The sequence below is a fragment of the Trachurus trachurus genome (genome assembly GCF_905171665.1).
Source record: "Trachurus trachurus genome assembly, chromosome: 19".
Taxonomy (NCBI): Eukaryota; Metazoa; Chordata; class Actinopteri; order Carangiformes; family Carangidae; genus Trachurus; species Trachurus trachurus.
This window is the reverse complement of record NC_139913.1, coordinates 964,423-977,951: the sequence shown is the minus strand read 5'-3', so window position 1 is coordinate 977,951 and position 13,529 is coordinate 964,423. Positions and strand designations below refer to the sequence as shown.

General features: G+C 42.0%; 1 protein-coding gene across 1 annotated transcript; it reads right to left on the bottom strand.

The window, feature by feature from the left end:
- Window positions 1–3,205: 3,205 nt before the first annotated feature.
- Window positions 3,206–13,378, bottom strand: LOC311003111 (uncharacterized protein; the record flags this gene model as incomplete). The annotated part of the gene is made up of 10 exons (XM_083994796.1): window positions 3,206–3,256; window positions 4,566–4,664; window positions 4,773–4,871; window positions 5,036–5,134; window positions 5,974–6,072; window positions 6,294–6,401; window positions 6,938–7,069; window positions 8,807–8,875; window positions 13,174–13,234; window positions 13,365–13,378. 10 exons carry the CDS (start codon window positions 13,376–13,378, stop codon window positions 3,206–3,208), a joined length of 831 nt encoding a protein of 276 aa, XP_083850922.1.
- Window positions 13,379–13,529: the final 151 nt, after the last annotated feature.

The following is a 13,529-nucleotide window of genomic DNA, read 5'->3' as shown; positions in this document are numbered from 1 at the left end:
GCCTGGCTGTTATCCTCCCTGTACTTCACTGTAGTCTGCCTGGTCTTAGATGTGAGTTCTCAACAGACTGGCCGACCCGACCAACTGGCGTCCGGTCTGGTTGATTGTAGATTTGTTCAGCCTGACAGCTGAGTACCATCGGCTCCACGCTGCTTCATGTAAACAGTAACGTTACCTGCCACAGATGCAGCGAAATGTTGCAATATAGGCTAAGTGACATGTTCACCAGGAGGGAGGGTCAGTCAAAAACGCTATAGCTTTCAATCACCGTCACTACCGCAGACTTTGTATCTCACAGAGAGTTAGTGGAAGTCACATGCGCCGCCCAAGCCCCCTCCACACACACACACACACACACACACACACACACACACACACACACACACACACACACACACACACACACACACACACACACACACACACACACACACACACACACACACACACACACACACACACACACACACACACAGGCACACGGCCCGACAATCAATCCAGAACACCTAGAGATAAATGAAAAATATGAATTTGTTGCATAATGTTTGAGCCACTACAGGATAGTTTATACATGCTGAAATAATAAATCATAATTAAATACAGCTAGCTTTTTTGTTTAGGCTGCAGCTTTGTGGCAGTTTTCTTTATTGTAATTCTGCACCATAAATGATAGTTTGACTATATCATTATAATATAGCCTATACAAGCTCTATATAGTACCACTATAAACTTTATCGGCTGTATTCACAGACACCTGTCTTTCCGGGTTGTGTGTGCAATCATTAATAATATAAAATCAATCAATGTGTATCCTATGGCTGCTGTCCTCATGAGTTTTTGAGGATTCACCCATTGCTATAACATTTGAAAACAGGGTTTTCAATGAAAATCATATATTCAAATAACTTATTGGTCACTCCGAAATTTCTTTTAACTATCAAATAGTGTTAGAATACACAACTAGAGGTATGGTGGTCTGCATGAGAAGGGTGGCCTGGAATGGCATCAAATTCCCGGCCTGAATTATTGTCCCAGTCCGCCACTGATAAAGTATGTCCCTCAGTCCTACCTGAGCTCCACAGCAGCAGCAGCAGCAGCAGCAGGTGATCCATGTCCATGTAGACGTCTGTCTTCGTCTCTGTCTCCTCTCTGACTGCTGGACTCGTCCTCTGCTCCTCTGTTAAACTCAGGTTTTATCTCTTCATCTACGTGTGCTGTGTACATCCTATTTACTGTAACATGGCATGACTTGTTATTTCCTGAATGACAGTTTCGCAGAAACACATCTGTGGCTTTATCATGACACCATCTCAACTCAATGTATATATAGTTCACCTGCTGCATAGAGTCACAGATCTGACCTTTGTATGAGGATTTTAACTCAAAGAAATCCAGATGTAAATGGACTGAAGTCTGTTTTCATCTACTTAAAACCCCAGAGAGACTGCCACACAACCTGCTGCTGGTTTGTTGGGAGAGAAAACATGAAGCTGGTGCTGTTGGAGTTTCTTTGTCCCTTCTCTGGTCGGACAAATCAGCCAAGAAGAAGACATGGTCCTGGTGGACCACAGGGACACATGGATCTACCTGTTGCTGAGCCAAAGTCTGGGGCTGATCGCTGGTCTCTGCAGGTGGAGAAACCACTTTCACCCGATCGACTAAAACAGCAGGTGTGTGTTGTTACGATGCCCAGACGCTAAGGGTCCATGTTGGTTAAACACCAGCCCTGACCTCAGGTTTGATCCTCAAATACTTTTATTTTAACTCTACATGAATAATAGTGACATTGAAACAACAGTAATAAAACACCTACATGCCCCCCCCCCCCCCCCCCCTCCTCTCAGAGGTTGAGCTGCTGCCTGTTGCTGAGCGACTGACGTCAGATCTCTGTGGTTTCTGTCACTGAGACCGACCTGATAACACCTGCTGCTGAAAGGACTTTCCACGGAAATGTTTTTTCCTTCTTATTAGTTGATGTTGCAATATTGTGGCCCCTTAAACGATAAGATCAGTTTCAACTGCTTTAACGGGGGGGTGGGGGGCATGTGTAACTCTGTGTGCAGGGTTTTATAGTCCAGGTTCACTGTGGCTAACACACTGACTCAGAGGCAACATGTCACTCACTTAAATCTCTCTAAGCATCATGGGAACTGTAGTCCCAAAGCTCAGAGCATGGTCGACCCAGAGAGAAGAAAAAGGACGACAACATCCACTAATATTCACTTGTTTATTACTTGTGATGTGTTATCAACATGTGTCCAGGTGTGTGTGTGTGTGTGTGTGTGTGTGTGTGTGTGTGTGTGTGTGTGTGTGTGTGTGTGTGTGTGTGTGTGTGTGTGTGTGTGTGTGTGTGTGTGTGTGTGTGTGTGTGTGTGTGTGTGTGTGTGTGTGTGCAGAGCTGCTGGTTATAACGGGACAGGTTTGGTGCCTCGTCCTCGTCTGATCAGACAAACACAGCGGGGGCGGGACTCTCTTCTGGGTTGCCGTGGTGACGGTGTAATCTGTACTCTGGATCAGCCTCTGATCGGTTAGCGTGTCCTCAGAAGACGTCAAACTCAGACGTGTTGCGTGTGTGTGTGTGTGTGTGTGTCTGAGCCGAGGCCTCACTGCAAAAACTCAAAATCTTTCCAAGAATATTTGTCTTATTTCTAGTCAAAATGTCTCAATTTTAGTCAAAACTAACCTCTTTCCACTTAAAATAAGACTCATCACCTAAAAATTAACTTGTTTTTAGATATTTTTTACTTGTTTCAAACTAATTTTCAATTGAAATAAGTAGAAAAATCTGCCAGTGAAAGCAAGTTTTTTGTGCTTGTAATAAGAAAGAGAAACTTGCTCCACTATCAGATTTTTCTACTTATTTCAACTGAAAATATGCTTGAAAAAAGTAAAAAGTGTCTAAAAACAAGCTACTTTTAATGTGATGAGTCTGATTTTAAGTATAATTAGATTTGTTTTGACTAGAAATAAGACAAATATTCTTGGTAAGATATTTGAGTTTTTGCAGTGCAGCAAGAATAAAATGCAGTGTAAGACACAACAAAACAAAGTTAAGATACAACAACTTTCACTTCAAGAGACCAGCAACTCAAAGGAAAACCAACAAAGCCAGTCAGTCAATAATCTTTTTTTTTTTTTTTTTTCAAAACTTTATTTAAACAGTCAGTCAATAATCAATAATGATGATGATAGAGAGCTGATGACATCACTTCCTGTGGTTCTGCTCCATGAGGAGAGTCTTGGCTTCGCTCTGCCACTGGAGGACCGAGGACAGAGGACAGAGTCCAGACTGAGGGGCAGACACAGAGGGTTAGTGTGTGTGTGTGTGTGTGTGTGTGTGTGTGTGTGTGTGTGTGTGTCCGTGTCCGTGTCCGTGTGTGTGTGTTAGGGCTGGGACGATATGCTTTTCTCCCGATTCGATTCTTCTACGATTTTTTGGATGGTGATTCGATTTAAATTGTGATTCTACGATATTGCCGATTCTCTCTATGATTTTTAGTCTTCAGCATTTTTAACATTTATCTGCACACAAACACTGTAGAAGCCTATAAATGAACATATAACTCCATTATAAAGTGAACTTAAACCCTTTTCAAAACCTGGACTCTCTGGATGTAAAAAAAGGCGAACAAATGCACAGTGCACAATAGGGTTGTGCCGATCGTCCTTCCAATCGTCTATCGCCGATTGGAAGGACGATCGGCGATGTTTTGTTTTCTTGCCGATTTTACACACACACACACACTCGCTACTTTTTTTTATTGATCCAATGCGCGACCTGTTTGTTTTGTTTTAATGAAGCCGCTTCTCTGGCTGCTTCCAACAGATACTCTGTCAAATGACAGTGTTTCACCAATCAAATGCAGCCACTGGCGACGTCCAATCAGACGGAGCCAGGTAGTCATATGACCGCACACAACATCTCTGTGGTAAACAGGATGGCCACTCCGCCTCAAATTAGAGGAAACACGTTTAGCTGGTGTTGTGGCTGTGACTAGGCTGCCAACGCCAGCTCTGTGATGTCATAGCCCAACCAGGTGTTCACTGTACGCCACAAATAAATTACGTCCGCCATGAATAGATTTTTCGGCTTTCGGCAACGCAATATCGTTCCGTTCATTGATCATAGTGCTCTTTCTCTGTTATTAGCCCTCACACACACACACACACACAGAGAGAGAAGAGCGCATGCATGACAGCATGACAGCATGACAGCAGGGCACAGTAAAAGCTAAACTCATACCCACGTGGAACGACCCCCCCCCGGACCCCGGCGGATAGATAGGTCTATCGGCGATCTCCAGGGAGGGCGATTGGGACGATCTGAGAATGTCAAAATCGCCCAACACTAGTGCACAATATTTTAAAAATATTCAAAAAAGTTAAAAAAAAATAAAATCGATTTAAAAATCGTCTCCCACCCCTAGTGTGTGTGTTACCTGGTGTGTGTGTGTGTGTGTGTGTGTGTGTGTTACCTGGTGTGTGTGTGTGTGTGTGTGTGTGTGTGTGTGTGTGTGTGTGTGTGTGTGTGTGTGTGTGTGTGTGTGTGTGTGTGTGTGTGTTACCTGGTTGCTGGTGTGTGTGTTAGCTCCGTGCTGTAGCAGCAGCTGGATGATTCTGATGCTGTTGAGTCGAACGGCGTCATGAAGAGGAGTGTCTCCTTCCTGCAACACACGGTACTGCTGTAGCACTGACAGCGTGTGTGTGTGTGTGTGTGTGTGTGTGTGTGTGTGTGTGTGTGTGTGTGTGTGTGTGTGTGTGTGTTGACTCACTCTGTCCTGTGTGTTGACGTCGGCTCCACAGTGAATCAGATGTTCAGCACAGTCGATGTGTCCGATCCTCACAGAGACATGAAGAGGAGTACTGTCCAACTGACACACACACACACACACACACACACACACACACACACACACACACACACACACACACACACACACACACACACACACACACACACACACACAGTCAGTACTAGAGTCAGTACTACAGTACACTTGTGTACTTCTGTAGTACTGCTGCAGTGTTTTCCTACCTTGTCCGTTGCGGTGATGTCGGCTCCGTGGCTCAGCAGCAGCTTGAGGACGGACAGATGTCCTCCTCTACAGGCACAGTGGACACATGTGGACCACAGCTGGAGGAAGCACAACCAAGACCCATGCTGGATTAAACTGGTTCTGACTGGATTAAATTGATTAAACTGGTTCTAACTGGATTAAACTGGTTCTAACTGGATTAAACTGGTTCTGACTGGATTAAACTGGTTCTAACTGGATTAAACTGGTTCTGACTGGATTAAACTGGTTCTGACTGGATTAAACTGGTTCTAAATGGATTAATGTTGTTCTAGGTGGTTCTGACTGGATTAAACTGGTTCTAGGTGGATTAAACTGATTCTAACTGGATTAAACAGGTGTTCTGACTGGATCAGACTGGTTCTAACCGGATTAAACTGGTTCTGACTGGATCAGACTGGTTCTGACTGGATTAAACTGGTTCTGACTGGATTAAACAGGTGTTCTGACTGGATTAAACTGGTGTTCTGACTGGATTAAACTGGTTCTAACTGTATTAAACTGATTCTAATTGGATTAAACTGGTTCTAACTGGATTTAACTGGTTCGGACTCGATTAAAATGGTGTTCTGACTGGATCAGACTGGTTCTGACCGGATTAAACTGGTGTTCTGACTGGATTAAACTGGTTCTAGGGCATTAAACTGGTTCTAACTGGATTAAACTGGTGTTTTCACTGGATTAAACTGGTTCTGACTGGATTAAACTGGTGTTCTGACTGGATTAAACTAGTTCTGACTGGATTAAACTGGTGTTTTCACTGGATTAAACTGGTTCTGACTGGATTAAACTGGTTCTAACTGGATTAAACTGGTTCTGACTGGATTAAACTGGTTCTAACTGGATTAAACTGGTTCTAACTGGATTAAACTGGTTCTAACTGGATTCAACTGGTTACCTTGTCTTTGCTGTGGACGTCGGCTCCAGACTCCAACAGTTTTCCGACGACCTCGGTGTGACCGTGAGAGCTGGCTCTGTGGAGACCGGTCCTCTGAAACTACACACACATTAACACATTAACACACATTAACTCACATTAACACATTAACACACATTAACACACACCAACACACATTAACTCACATTACCACACATTAACACATTAACACACATTTACACACATTAACTCACATTAACACATTAACACACACCAACACACATTAACACATTAACACATTAACACACACCAACACACGCATCAACAAGTGTGTGACTCACGGTATCGCGGGCATCGATGTCTCCACCTGTGGACAGGTACCTGTCAATCACCAGCTGCTGGCCCTGGTCACAGGCCTTAAAGAAGTCGTCCTCATCTACATAATAAGGCTGAGACACACACACACACACACACACACACACACACACACACACACACACACACACACACACACACACACACACACACACACACACACACACACACAGCAGTGTAGGAGATGTGAGGTTTAATAATTTTTAACTGAATTTTTCTCAAGATTCTCAAGATTCTTTATTTGTCACATGCATAGTTAAAGTGTTTAAACACTTACAACAAGCAGTGAAATGAAATCCTGACTACACCCCCCAGACTGTGCTGTCCCTCGTATAAACACATGTTAAAAGAAATTGTAAATATAAATAACATTAGATAATAATAACAACAACAAGATAAGGTTAGAAAATAATTTCATTAGTGCAGCAAGTAGGCATTTCAATATAAAAACATCCAAGTTTAAAATGCAATTTGACTTGCTCTGCTTTATGATTTTTAAAGTGTAAAGTGTCTTTGAGCATTTGTAAAAGCGCTTATAAATAAAATGTATTATTATTATTATTATAGTGACGGCTCAGACGTGTGCTGTGGTGTGTGTGTGACGTGTTACCACGGTGACGGTAGCAGGGGGCGGGGCAGCTGGTCTCCTCCCTGCAGCTCGCTGCTGTCGCTTCCTCCTCAGCAGCAGCAGGTTCTCAAGGTCGGCCGGAGTCTCCAGCAGCAGACGACCTGAGCCGTCGGTCTGGACCGGGACCAGAACCGGGACCGGGACCGGGACCAGGACCAGGACCAGGACCAGAACCAGGACCAGGACCAGAACCAGGACCAGGACCAGGACCGGGACCAGGACAGAAGGACAGAACCATCAGGCCTGATATCACACTGCAAAAACTCAAAATCTTTCCAAGAATATTTGTCTTATTTCTTGTCAAAATGTCTCATTTCTAGTCCAAACTAATCTCTTTCCACTTAAAATAAGACTCATCACCTAAAAATGAACTTTTTCAAACTAGTTTTCACTTGAAATAAGTAGAAAAATCTGCCAGTGAAAGCAAGTTTTTTGTGTTTGTAATAAGAAAGAAAAACTTGCTCCACTATCAGATTTTTCTACTTATTTCAAGTGAAAATATCATTGAAAGAAGTAAAAAGTGTCTAAAAACAAGCTGCTTTTTAATGTGATGAGTCTTATTTTAAGTAGAATGAGATTTGTTTTGACTAGAAATAAGACAAATATTCTTGGTAAGATATTTGAGTTTTTGCAGTGCAGCAAGAATAAAATGCAGTGTAAGACACAACAAAACAAAGTTAAGATACAACACTAAAAAGATTGCAAGATAGTGAGCTAATGTTTGAATTTATAGTTGGTGGTGCATGATAAACGATGATTTTATCTTAGATTTAAAAGCAGTAAATGTCCAAATGTCTCTGATATCGTTTGGTGCTGAGTTGTAGTAATTAGTGGCTCTGACAGAGAAGACTCAGTACATCTGTGCTGCACAGTGACCTCTGCTGGTAGCTGCTGCCCTGCAAAAAGCTCATGGGGATCTAACTGTAATAAAAAAAAAAACTAAAAAAAAACACAATTTATTTTCTACAATCAGTTTCATAATGTTTTAACCTGTAAAGCATCAGCATCAGCATCAGCATCAGCATCAGCATCAGCATCAGCATCAGCATCAGCATCAGCCTCCACAATCCAGAACCGTTTCATCACAATTTAAGATTTCCAGATTCACTTCACTCACTCACACACAACAATCATTCATTAAAAATATTCTAGCTGACCATATTTTTAGTGAATGATTGTTGTGTGTGTGTGTGCCTTGAGTATTTATCTGTCTATTTTAATATTATGTATTTGCTTTTTATTGTTGTGTGCTGCTGGGACAAACAAATTTCCCTCCTGCGGGATTAATAAAGTTAATTCAATTCAATTCAATTCAATTAACTTCCTCCCCACTCTCCTAATCTCTCCCAATCAGGTCTTAATCAAGAACTGAATATTTAGTTTTAACTTTCCTTTCTTCATCGTTACTAATCTTTCTGTTTGCTTCATCTCCTCTCTCTGATCTTGTGCTCTGTGTGTTTTTAGATCAGTCTGTTACTGTTGTGATCATACACTTTGTTTTATCTCCTTTACTGTTGATCACATGCTCTGTGTTTTTAGAACAGCCGCCTATAGATGCTGTTGACCATTATCATGTGTGCAAGCATCTAGTCCGTCCACTAGAACAGTTTGAATATATCTCTGATGTCATATCAAATGAAATAAACATAACATAACATCTTGATGTGTTTGTGTCTGATCAGTGTGTTCAACTGTGAGTTATTCTTGAGGATGTGTGTGTCGTGTATATTATCTTACATTCCTATCCGAGCCCCTTCCTTCCATGTCTGCTGTGTATAATGTTTGTTTTATTTTATTTCATTGTATAGTTATTGTATAACCTTGACCATGTGATAACATCAAATCAGCTACCTTGACGTGGACCGGATCGGCGTCCTGCTTCTCCTCAGAGACCGACAACTCGTAGCCTCCGTCCTGCACCTGCTGGACACACATGGACACACATGGACACACATGGACACCTGGACAGGTCACATGACTGCCCCCCCCCATCCCCCCGGAACACAAATAACTTTATAGAGATGCAGCTCACAGCAGGACACACGACCTCTGGCTCCTCTATTATAAAACTTTATTAGCAGCTTTAAAATTAAATAAGTCGATATTTCAAGCTTGTTTTGTAGCGGAAGCTTCTTGAAGCTCCTCTTCCTGGTTCGTCCAAATTTGGACTTGTTAAATTTTTTTCGGGACAATTTCTCATGTTGGGGCTTCAATACAAGACGGACATTACATAGGAGCAGCATGGAGGTAAGACAGTTGGTATCCATTTGCAACCGTTATATAATAATAATAATAATAATAATACATTTTATTTGTTGGCGCCTTTCAAAAACCCAAGTTCACCTTACATGTAAGAAATGAGACAGAAACAAGAAACAAAACAGGTATAAATACAATGGCACATAAATTAAAGCAGAAGTAAGCGATATTTTTCACTTCTATAGAGTGTTTGGTCTGAAACACGGGTCTGTCAGTCACTCTGCTCTGCTCTGAGCCCAGGAGAAACTTTCCTTGTATCCTACAACCTTTATCCAATGAGGAGAGAGAACGGCATAAAGGGGCAGTCCTCCCTGTGTGTGCAGCCAAGGGATGCGCCTGAATGTGGTGACGTAGGGACGAGGACTGTTATGGTGCGTTCAAGGCAACCCGTAACTCGTGTTTTATCCGACCTGTGAAGTCGTACCAGTTCGATCTGGTACGAGTTCACGGGTCAGAAGTTACGAGTGGCCGTTATAGTGACTTTCACAGGTAAAACAGGTCGGAGAAACACGAGTGGGTTGCCTGGAACGCTACAAAGTCGTAAGTCGTGACTTGAAGCTGTAATTTACGGTTTCAAAAGCCTGCCTGGAACGCAGCATTAGCCAAAACCACCGGATCGCTTACTTCTGCTTTAACACATACAAAGAAAATACCATGTGGCTAGAAAAATAGATAAGGTGGATAAAATGGTTAGGGGACAGAGTGTTATATAGGGAGCAGGATAACTTGAAAAGGTGTGTCTTGAGGTGGGATTTGAAGGTGTCGACGGAGTTATATGGACATGCACTGCTACACCGAGACCCCCTGTAAGCCACATTTCAATTCTGGGTGAACTATCCCTTTAAGGTCAGAGCAGACAGGGTCGTTCCTGTTGACGTGGTAACTGTAATCAATTGGGATATGATATCCTGATCAGAACAGTGACCCCCCCCCACCCCCCATCCCAACTCCAACAGGCTGAACACAAATAACTTTATTGAGATGCAGCTCACAGCCGGACACACGACCTCTGGCTCCTCCATTATAAAACTTTATTAGCAGCTTAAAGAGGAACAGCAGCCTCAGCTTAAAGCCGCGCGCGCGTGTGTGTGTGTCTATGTGTGTGTGTGTGTGTGTGTTGGACATGACCTTCTCTGGTGTCACTTTATTAGCCAGTAACTCCCCAGAGTGGGGGGGTCAGAGGTCAGAGGAGGTCATGTGATCTCTGAGCGAGAAGAAGAAACAAACAGACAAACACTGATGGGTCTGTTAGAGAGAGAGAGGGGACCTGTGTGTGTGTGTGTGTGTGTGTGTGTGTGTGTGTGTGTGTGTGTGTGTGTGTGTGTGTGTGTGTGTGTGTGTGTGTGTGTGTGTGTCAGCTGACAGACTGTTACCATGACGGCGACAGGTGGACTGGAGCCAATCGTTAACCTACTTCTGATGCACTTTATTATCCACCAATCACATGTCAGAGGTCACAGAACACACACACACACACACACACACACACACACACACACACACAGACACACACACACACACACACACACGATTTAAATTGAAACTTTAAATGACTCTTTAGCTTTTGGGTTTCCATGGAAACTGTTTGTTTCCTCTTTCTGACTGAGTGATGCATGTTTTTACTGTCTCCATCTGATCTGGTGTTTACATGATCCGTGTGTCCGACGCTGCGTGTTGTTAACGGTCCGACCGGATCAACATGCAGTCAGTATTCAGGTTAAAGGGATAGTTCACCCATAATTGAAATTTCATTATCTCATTATCTCCTCCTCCCTCTCATGTGGACTAAGGGCTGGGAGAAGTTTCAGAGTCCTCCGTGGCTTCTCTGAGTTACAGGGGGTCTCGGCGTAGCAGTGCATGTCCACATGACGGTTGCAAATGGATACCAACTGTCTTTGTAACAAAAAGACACACCAAAAAACATCCAGATACCTCCATGCTGCTCGTATGTAATGTCCCTCTTGTATTGAAGCCCCGACATGAGAAATTGTCCCGAAAAAAATGTAATAAGTCTATATTTCAAGCTTGTTTGTAGCGGAAGCTCCTCTTAGATTAGATTAAATATAGACTTATTTAATTTTTTTTGGGACAATTTCTCATGTCGGGGCTTCAATACCAGAGGGACATTACATACGAGCAGCATGGAGGTATTTGGATGTTTTTTGGTGTGTCTTTTTGTTACAAAGACAGTTGGTATCCATTTGCAACCGTCATATGGACATGCACTGCTACGCCGAGACCCCCTGTAACTCAGAGAAGCCACGGAGGACTCTGAAACTTCTCCCAGCCCTTAGTCCACATGAGGGGGAGGAGATCATGAGGGAAATTTAAATTTTGGGTGAACTATCCCTTTAAGGTCAGAGCAGACAGGGTCATTCCTGGTTACGTGGTCACTGTAATCACTTGGGATATCCTGATCAAAAACAGTGACATACGGACAAACTGGAATATGAACATATTCCAGTTTTTAAAAAGGGTTCTTGGTGTTTACATGGTCGTGCACAACCTGGTTATTGGTAATATTCTGGTTATGAAAGAGTTAATGACTGCATGTGAACGTGGTCGATGACTTTGGGTCGAGTCCGGTCGGGTCAGGGCCGAGAGTCAACGCTCTGAGCCACGTCGAGTCCAGTCTGGTTTTAATGTTCAGGCCCGTGGAGAACTACATGTACAGCTGCATCGCAATGAATTAGAATCTTGGAAAAGTTCATTTATGTCAGTAATTCAATTCAGCAAGTAAAACTAATACATTATATATCATTGATTCTAATGATTATGGTTTATATTTAATGAAGACCTCAAATTCAGTATCTCAAAAAAATGTAATATTACAAAAGACCGATTAAAGAAAGCATTTGTAATATGGAAACATTGGTCTAATGAAAAGTCTGTCGATTTATATGAACTCAATACTTGGACTATTTGGGACTATTTGACTTGAACTACTGCAAATGGACTTTTACATAATATTCTAATTCATTGAGATGCACGTAAACCCAAACATCCTGTGACTGATCCCAGATCAGATCTATGACTATGGTCAGTAGTTGTTCTTTGTTTTAACTCTTTCATTCAAACATTTACAAGTGAAGAAACGTTGCTACGCATTCACGTCGACACGGAGCAGAAAGAACGGAACGAGACGACATTCAGTTTCACCGACACGATATTCATTTCTTTCAGTTTAAGAAAAGGGTCATTCCACCACTTTTATTCAGTTTTATTCAGTTATTTTATTCAGTTTGGACTCAAAACTGATTCTAATCAGGTTATTGGGCTCCATGTAAAGGAACTTTTAGATCTGGTCGATGAGGTCGTATCAGACTGAATGACGTCAGATGTTCCGTACGCTCTGCTTCGCTGTGTTCAGGTATATATTTATATAGGTGTATTATGTAGTTAGGATATCTGTGTAGTTACAAATTGAAGAGTAGTTAAAAAGGGGTTGGAAATTAAAAAAGTATTGTACTTCTTCCCACTCCTTTTTCGAACAATGTGCCGTGTTTTGTTATGTCTCAGCTCTTTATGGTAACACTTTACAACAAGGGTCCCTTAATTAATGTTAGTTAGTACATTATTAAGCATTAATATATAAGCTAATGTGTTAATTAATGCTGAGTAATGCATACATAATGATAACTAATTACATTATTCAACTTTTAAATGTATTAACTAACTTTGAGTAGTAAACATTAATTAACAGCTAATGTGTTTCCTAATTCTATAAGTAATACATAATAATGATTGTTAATATGTCTGTAAACAGTTAATTAATGCTTAATAATGTACTAAATAACGTTAATTAAGGGACCCTTATTGTAAAGTGTTACGCTCTTTATTTTATTGTATTTTTTTAATTTCTCTTTTTCTTTCTTTTGTATAAATTGTTTTTCTTTTTATACATATTTCGAAAATAAAATTCATTGATAGAACATGACCAGAACATGACGTCTGCTCACCATCGCCAGGCTGCGCTCCTCCTCATCCTCCTCTTCGTCCTCCCAGCTGATCAGCTCCGATCTGAAACTCACACGTCAGGGGACTTTTATTTTGAAGGTTCAGTGGAAACGCAAGACGATCAATAATCAATAATCAATAATCAATGATCAATGATAATCGATCCAGTGTTAAGGGAGGAGGATCGGCTCACCTCTGCAGCTCCATGTTCACAGCAGCTCACCGACGTTAGAGGGGGAGCTCCGTCCATCCTCTTATATAGACACACACACACACACACACACACACACACACACACACACACACACACACACACACAGACACACACACACACACACACACACACACACACACACAC